Source organism: Antrostomus carolinensis, unplaced genomic scaffold (genome assembly GCF_000700745.2).
Source record: "Antrostomus carolinensis isolate BGI_N321 unplaced genomic scaffold, ASM70074v2 scaffold44286, whole genome shotgun sequence".
In the NCBI taxonomy this organism is placed as follows: Eukaryota; Metazoa; Chordata; class Aves; order Caprimulgiformes; family Caprimulgidae; genus Antrostomus; species Antrostomus carolinensis.
In genome coordinates this window covers 1-8,796 of record NW_010321950.1, presented here as the reverse complement: position 1 = coordinate 8,796, position 8,796 = coordinate 1, and the positions used below count along the sequence as shown (strand labels likewise).

The window sequence follows — 8,796 nt, the reverse complement described above, 5'->3', positions numbered from 1 at the left end:
CCAAACCAGTCTGGGATTCATGTTTCAATGACTGGTTTCTTCTTGCAAAACTTGGTAATGACATTTTACGCACTCAGATTACTATAGTATGTAATCTGTGCGTTAAGAACAACATGAGTGCAAAGTTCTGCCTGTTGTTTACTAGCTAAAGCTGACTACAGGGTTAATGTAGAGTGGAACTAAAGTCAGATTTTCCCACCAGAGGTGAGAAGAAAGATGGAACAAATTCATTGTTACGGAGCAGGCATTTGGACATGTTAAAATAAATGTTGATTTCATTGTTTCAACCTTATCAAGTGACCATGTTGGGTTATATGGTTCCTCTTCTCATTAACTTTAGACTCAGTTGTCTGATTTCCATCCCTACTGACACTTAAAGAAGTCTCCATCCCTGACTGACACTTAAAGAAGTCTCAAAGCATTGAAGTTCCTAAATATTTGATGTTGGCAGCTGGATGAGGGACACAGATGTGTGTCCTCACTGAGGGGAGGGCAAAACGTAATAAAATAGAGCAAATAGTGATGTTTCACAAGGTGTTACCATTCCTGGCAGTATCCTCTTAAGACATCACCCTGCCTCTCTTCTTCCCAGCCACAGTGCCCAGGTCTTTTTACTGGTACCAGTAGCAATGTACCAGTGGTGAGAATCCATTCCCTCATCTGATCTGACATGTGTGACCACCACCTTGGGCTGAAGCGGGTATCACTCGCTCTGCCAAGTCTTCAATATCTTGAACACTTAATCTGAATGTATCCATGCAGCTGTTAACTTCTAAGATACGTACAGTGTAAGTCAAATGTCTGTGGACAATTGGAACTGATACTGTCTGTGGTAGAAGAAAGGTCTGAAACTCTGCTGGGAGATAATTGTATTATTGGAAATAACAAAAGGTTGACGTTTTACCCTGTGATTTCTGTAGACTATTCAAAACAGCTTTGGAGTAGAATCAAAGACACACTTCAAAGCAGGGCTTCAATCAATTTAATCTGATTGTCAGCAAAAAGACTCAAAAGTTTACAGATGTTACCCAAGACTAGGTTATCGCAGAGTGATTTGACATTTGTACTAGACTTTCCTCTCTTTGGGTACTTTCCAAACTTTTAATGGTGGTAAAGAATCAGCAGAAAATGAATGCATTATATTAAAAAAAAAAAAATTGCAATGCAGAACATAGAAAGTGCAACACTTTTAGTTCTTAATGCTTCAGAGAAGCTGAGGCAGGTGCACAAAATTCAACAGATTGACAAGTACAAGACAAATTTCCATGGTTTGGTCCACTCCAGTGTAAGAACGCGAAGCCTGTTAACGCTCCACTGCTTTTTCCTCACTGTGGTAATGGATCCTTTGTTAGAAGTGTAACTCCCTGCGTGATTTTGGGGTTCAGTTCTCCCCGTTGGAGCACTCGTGGCATTATGAGATTGGAACAACTCCCTAGAAAGCAGCAGGTATTATGTACTTGGTTAGTTTTCAGGAAAAACTGAACTGGAATAATAAAAAAAACCCCCAAACTAAACCACAAAACCCATCACCCTTAAGTGAGTGCTTTTGATTTGGGTAAAAGTGTCACCTTCTTTCAAACCAGATGCGAAGTAGATGACGTATTTTGCATGTCGGATGCTTATATTCACCTTTAGATCAGTCTCTCTTGATGAAATGAAAGTCCATGTGGTTAATGAAACCTGTTTCCCCCACAGCCAGATAATCTATGTGTAATATCATCTGAATGTCTCAGTTAATAAAGAAATCCACGTGTAGGAGGGAGGATTACATTACCCACTCTGTCCTTCACCTGATACGGGGCTACATCTTTCCGTCATCAGTGATCATCTCAGTTTTAGGAAGGATCTTGGGTCAGGATTTAACCAAACCAAACAGACATTCATCAGCTTGGTGCTGGTTAAAAAACTGCATCTTCAGTCTTTTGATTGTTTGAATTGTCTGTGTGATAATCTGCAGAGTGGATTTGACATTATTTTGGAGTTAAAAAAAAAAAAAAAAAGATAGTGAGATAAAGTAGTTTGCATAATTTTTTAAAATATTGTTCTTTGTCCTACAAAATGCCAAACTCTTGCAAACTTTGTTGAATCTGCAATTCTGCAGAGTGCACCTCAGCTCCAGAAAGAGGCACTTTTGGGAAAGACTCTGTGAAAATTGAGTAAAAGCCATGGACAGCCCAAAGCAAAGCCAGTGCCCAGGCAACTGCTTTTAAAGGAGATTTAATGCTTTAATTTGTGTATTGGTACCTTAAAGCTTCAATATCCCACTCTCTGTTTTCCAGACAGAAGCAGTCTCCGCCAGCCAAGAAACCAGCAAAAATATTTCACAATGGATGTAGACGATGAAGAAAACATGAGTAAGATGTGCTTATTTACACAATCATAATAATTTCTGAAGGTGACTTTTTCTCACGAGCACAGGGACAACTGCGAAGAAACTTCGGAAGCGTAAATTAGAATTATTTATTTGTGTATTTTAAACTATGGCATAGAAGAGTGAATTGGAGCTTTTGCATCAGGAATGTTTTAAATACGCATGGTATACATTAGTCTAGTTACACCTCGTGTCTCGTATTTTCCTTCCAACAACTAATCAAAATATTTTCCTGTTTTGAACCAGCAATGAAGGAGAGGGAGAATATGGGTAGTGCTGATGCCGAGGGTTAGGGACCGGTCAGAAGAGAGGGATGAGATGAAGGAGGTGGAGTTGAAGTGTGTAAAATAAATGAGGGAAAGCAGAAATGGAGGAAGAAAAAGCAAAAGCAAGAGCTAAAAGAGCTCCTCACAGGTCTTGCATGGCTGATTATTCTCATTAGATGCTGATTGTTCCAACCCTGAGTGACTGAATTATTAAAGTGTGTTTAAGCACAAGAAGAGTCAAATACAGTGATTGTCTGGATGCACACACTGGCAAAGCACTGGGAGGTTGCTAGCGCTGTGGTATAATTGAGATCTGAAAACCTGTGGAGAAAAGTGTTCTCATTAAAACATTATAAAAAGATTTTTTTACTATTATTGGCCTTTCAACTATCTTTTTTTGGTGAATGATAGAAATGTTTGGTTGCTGCTATGCTGATGTGCTGTGCCTGACTGTAAACGACTGGATATGATAAAATAACAAAAATGTCCTTATTTTTCCCCTAAGTGACAATGGCTACATGGCACATCGCTGGCAAAGCCCAGCAGCGTAGGAGGCTTTGAAGCAGAAGAGGTGTAATTCAGTCTGATGGAGTTACAGAATGTTGTTTGTCAGGAGATAAAGAAGTTTGATAATTGTGTTAAAAAAAGCAAAAAAACCACCAAACTAAAACAAAACAAAGCAAAAGGACAAAAAAAAAAAAATCCCAAGCAACATCCTCTGCCCAAAAAACAAACCCCTAACAATATTATCTGGACTAGAATGCATCTTTTTTCTTTGACTGAAACTGTGAACTCAACTGCAATATGCTTGCTGACACTTTCTTTTCCTTAGTATAAAAGAAATTACTTCAGATGGATGTTTTAGCTATTTCTAAAAGTGGACTTCCTAAGAAGGACTTCAAAAAAGTAAGATCTGTAACTGGGTAATTCACATAAGAGAATTTACTGGATAAAATATCTCCTTATCTCAGTAAGGAGTATATCTGAGCATGGATAAAAGGTACCTTCCTGAGCTGGAGACAACAGAATCTCTTTGCAGGACCATTCTGTAAGTGTCCTTAAACAAAATACTTAGTTTTGTCTGCTGCTGGGTGGGTTTTTGTGTGTTAGTGCATCAGTATGGGAAACCAGTCACTGACCTGTTTGTCTCCTCAGGAGGCTGGTTCCATCGGGTTCTTACAGATTTGGTACATGTGTTTGTATAACCAGTTTTCTCCCAGAAATATGTTTTGAGATGTTTTTGAAAGGAAGCTACAGATAACAATGTCCCCTTGAATGAGCCCAGTTAATAGAAGGTGCAGGAAGGCCTCCCTGTGTCTGTATGCCCACACAAACGTCATGAATTTGAAATGTTAAATCATCAGATCTGAGGGGGGAGAAATCAACGTTCAAATTCTGAAGTTATTCCCCTTGATTTGTGCAAAGATTACTTTTTAATATTTTTTTATTTTTCTGTATTTTTATATCTCTTAAGATTGTAAAATGCAATACCAGAAGTTGCCTATTAAATTTTTAATTATTTTATGTGACTCCTTTTTGGGGAGGAGAGGAAGGTGGGCATATGCAATGTTTGTAGCTTGCAGTTGCATAACTAGAATTGCTCTGCAGAAGCCTGAATTAAAATTGTATTGGTTCAGCTGAAATGTATGACAGTGATGAGGTCATCCCTGAGAAAATGCAGTATTTCTGGTTTTAAAGTCTTCGTCCTCTATCTCTTGAACATGGAGTTGTTACAAGAAATTTGGGGAAAGATTTTTTTTTTTTTACAATGTTTTTATTTGGTTTTCTCTTGCTTTGCGTGGAGGGTGTGTCTGCAGCACTCTGAACGCCCCAGGAATCTGCAGCAGAAGCCCATCTGTGTTATTATCTCAGCATCAAATCAGAGAGCCCTTGCAGAAACATCAGTACAATAGAAATAAATAATTTGCGAGGTGTAAATTCTTGGGATACTGATGTGTGTCCGTCCTGACCTTTCTCTTTGATCCTTTCTCCCCTCCTTCTAAAAAGGTGTTCAGAAGAGATCACATGGGGGTTTTTTCTGCATATTTTTATGAAAAGAATGACTTATTTAGAATTTCCTCAGGCCAGTAAATGAGAGCAGCAGTATAAGGGGCAGCTGGAAACATCTTTTGGTTCAGCTAAGAGTCATCTAAATTTAATTAAGCGTGCTCCAGATCAGACAGAACAGAGTGTTGTCTCTCAGCAAGCAGGTGATGGAAGTTCCCCAGTGGATAAAGCATCTTAATTACAGACAGTTTTTAATTACAGGGAATAGAACCAGAAATAAGCCAGCACACTTGGACAGAAGATTTCTTTCTTTACTGGCATGAAAATTTCCTATGCCTTTTTCCTTCTGTGAGTGCTCTCAGGTTTTTAAGCCTCTCAAACAAGATTTCAGGGGCCGGTCTTTTCTTCCACTGAAGTTGTTGGCATGTGATGCTGTCAGCTGTGATTTTTAGCAAGGCAGCTTCTACAGACATCGGTGAAATCTCTAGTCAAAGCTGTCAACTATTTTTAGTGACTAGAAATAAACTAGTCTTATGAAAAATGTCTTGTTCTTAAATCATGGGTAGTATTGATGTTTAAGAAAACAAGTGTTATCAAGTGTTTGTATCTGCATTAATGCTACTTTAAAGTGTTGAATGCACATCAGCCAAGATGGACCTCAAGCATTAATTCGTTGAAAGACTGGAAAGCACATAAACTTGAAAGTATATTTAAAATTTAGAAACTTGCCTACTTTCATGGTCTCTGGATTTGACTCAGGCTGCTAGCTCCCTTCTTGCTTTCTCTCTAGCTTCTTCCACCCTTTAGGTTCTCCAAAGCTAACAAGCCTAATAGCTCTCAGGCAAGGAATAGTTTTCTTCCCTTCTTTCTTATTGAGACAAGGTAAGCGTGCAAGTTTCTTTCCTGCTTCCTACAAGTTCCCCGTCTCTGTCAGGGCATCGCTTCCCCTGCCCGTGTCATGAGACGGTTGAAGGAGTTCCTCCAGCTGCTGGACTCAGAGGCAAATTTGGGGTTTTTTATGCTCAGATGGAGTCTATTCAACTCGTGTTTTCCTTCTGTGGTTTCCACAGGCACTGGTAGTAGGTCTTCATATAAAAAAAAAGATGAAAACAGAGATCGTTAATTAGTTTCAATTAAATGATTTCTGTTTAGCCTAAAAGTCATATTGGTTGATAGCAAATTCCTGGTGCTGCTAGTAAGATGTTCCAGAAATGGTGTTTTAGATGAGATGCAATTTTTGGAGATGACAGCTTCAGGTAAGAGACTCATTGTAAGGAAAGATTTAAGAATTCACTCTGTTGTGCTTGGATTCTTTCACCATATAGAGAGATAGATACATATAAAGAATATATCTGCACGAACGTTGTGTGTTGGTCACTGTGGCCCTAGAGCACACATTCTTCAGGGAATATAATTTGTGGCTGAGTGTTACAAGAGATACTTTATTAAATCTAGCAGATTTCTAGCAATGAAATGCTTCAGAATATTTAGTGTTTCATTCTTGACCAAATTTAACGGACTGGAATTTAATGTTCAGTACTGTACAATTCTTTGTCGTGCTACTGTCATTTAACAAAATGTATTCCTACTTTGGCTTTTTCTTTTGATCTTTTTTTTTTTTCTTCTTCTTCTTTTTTTTTCTCTTTGAGCACCGAAAGGAGTAACCTATCGAGCTTTTGCTGGAGGATGTTATAAATGAAAATTTAGTAACCATTCCGTCAGCTTTGTAACCTGGGCGAAGTGATGTGTGCATGGTAGGAGATGCTGAGGGAAGCCGTCAAATGTGACTGAAATTTGGCACTGTCAAAGAGGGCTTCCACCTTGGTTTGCTCTCGTTTCAATTAATATTTATCACCTAGTATCAGTGTAGATGTAATATAGGTGTTTTGAAGTTTAGGAACAGAAAGAGTTAGGAACTCTTGAACTACTAAATTTACATTTTCATTCACAAGTGCTAATATAAAGGACAAATAATTAATTTCCTTAGTTTCTTTATGAGGGTAAAATTGAGATCTTTGTACTTATAGCAAATATAATTCTTTAAATATACATCTGACATATCATTACCTCAACTTTCTCCTTTAGAAAATAAAGTATTAAATTAATATTACTATACCTTTTTTTCCCCCCATTAAAATATTATCATTGTGATCATGCAGCTTTGGCCACAATTCCTCTATTCTGCGTAATCTTAAGAGAGGATCTTGATGGTGATTTTTGGGTTTGTAACTGTGACAGCAGTTTTCTGACATTGCAAGGAATTACAAAATAGCTCGTAAATGACAAATACAGGGTTTCTTAATAGATGGCTGTGTGGAAATATATAAAGTAGCCTTGCGGTCACGCTGGCACGGCGGGCAGCTGGGGTTCCTGAGCAAATTGCAGGTGAGGTGAAATGAGCATCTAGGAAAGGTGTAAAAAAGAACTGAATTTGAAGACTATGGAGTAGCTAAATAGAAACAAAAGTGTTCAAACACTCTGCATTCACGGTGCCTGCCCAAGAGCTGCCTAATTTTTCATGGCTCAGGTTTTCTTTATGTCATTTCTCAATTTGAGCAACTCAAATCACTGAGGGGGAAAAAAAAATACTAAAATAAGAATAAAATAGAATTAAATATCCATCTCCTAGAATTGGTCTTAACCATCCATTTTTATTTTACTAATGGTAGTTCTTTGTTTTGTAGGTGTATGCTACTGTAACTCACATTTCTGGTTTAAAGCATTTTTCAGGCCAATAGTAATTTATAAGTAAAAGTTTTGTTATAATGTGATTTAAATGCAAAAAAAAAAAAAAGCTCATTATTCCAGAGCAGGCATTTGCAGCTGCAGTGGTTTTTTGATATGTGATTGTATCAAATGCGTAGTTTGAAAATAATTCTCGTGTGTTATTTCTTGAATCACTGAGAGATTGTATTTGCATTATTATCACCTCTGATTGCGTTGCAAAGCTTTTAACCTGTGAGCACACATCACTTAACCAGTTACAAAGAGAGATAAAGGAATCTATAAATTTTGCATTTACAAGATCCTGCAACGAAGGCATTGTAAGTTACTCTTTCTGGGCACCGCAGGTTCGAGCAGCACCGACGTTAAAGAAAACCGCAACGTGGACAACGTTCCCCCCAAGGATGGCGGTGGGCAAGGTGCCGGGGAGGGGACACAGCTCTCCAACGGTGGTGGCAGCAGCAGCAGAAAGCGTCCTTTGGAGGAGGGCAACAATGGCCACTCCAAATTTCGCCCGAAGAAGAGGAAGAAAACACCCGGCCCTGTTCTGCCAAAGAATGCCCTGATGCAGCTCAATGAGATTAAACCCGGTTTACAGTACAAACTCCTCTCCCAGACGGGGCCGGTCCATGCGCCCATGTTCGTGATGGCAGTTGAAGTCAATGGGCAGACGTTTGAGGGGTCTGGCCCAACGAAAAAGAAAGCCAAGCTTCACGCCGCCGAGAAGGCTCTGAGGTCTTTCGTCCAGTTTCCAAACGCCTCGGAAGCCCACCTGGCAATGGGGAGGACTCTGTCAGTCAACACAGACTTCACCTCCGACCAGGCGGACTTCCCCGACACCCTTTTCAATGGGTTTGAAACACCAGTCCCTTCCGATGCTTCCTTTTACCTGGGGTCCAACGGGGACGGGTCCTTTAGCTCTAGTGCGGACTTCAGTTTGCCATCATCTGCTGTAGCCAGCAGCCTTTCCCAGTCGCCTCTCCCCGCGCCCTCACCCTACCCCTCCGCCAGCGGCAAGAACCCCGTCATGATCCTCAACGAGCTGCGGCCAGGCCTGAAGTACGAATTTCTCTCGGAGAGCGGAGAAAGCCACGCCAAAAACTTTGTCATGGCCGTGGCGGTGGACGGTCAGACATTTGAAGGCTCGGGGAGGAATAAAAAGCTGGCAAAAGCTCGGGCTGCTCAGTCAGCCCTGGCATCCTTGTTTAACATGCAACTGGACCAGACCCCGTCTCGACAGCCCCGATGGGCTCCAGTTACACTTGCCACAGGTGAGAAACCCTTTGGTTCCTACCGATGTCTTTGAGTAATGACCAAGAGTAGCCAAGTTGTGCGTATTGAGTGAGCTTGAACAGTGTTTCTGCTGTTTATTGTGCCTCTGTAGATGTGTGTGTCTATATATATATATTTTATATATATATATATTTA

At 39.9% G+C, this 8,796-nt stretch overlaps 1 protein-coding gene across 1 annotated transcript; it reads left to right on the top strand.

Moving 5' to 3' along the window:
* Nucleotides 1-2,284: 2,284 nt before the first annotated feature.
* Nucleotides 2,285-8,639, top strand: LOC104526594 (double-stranded RNA-specific editase 1-like; the record flags this gene model as incomplete). The annotated part of the gene is given in 3 exon segments (XM_010170098.2): nt 2,285-2,354; nt 7,716-8,610; nt 8,612-8,639. Coding segments are annotated over 3 exon segments (951 nt in total), but the record flags the coding sequence as incomplete, so codon positions are not given.
* Nucleotides 8,640-8,796: the final 157 nt, after the last annotated feature.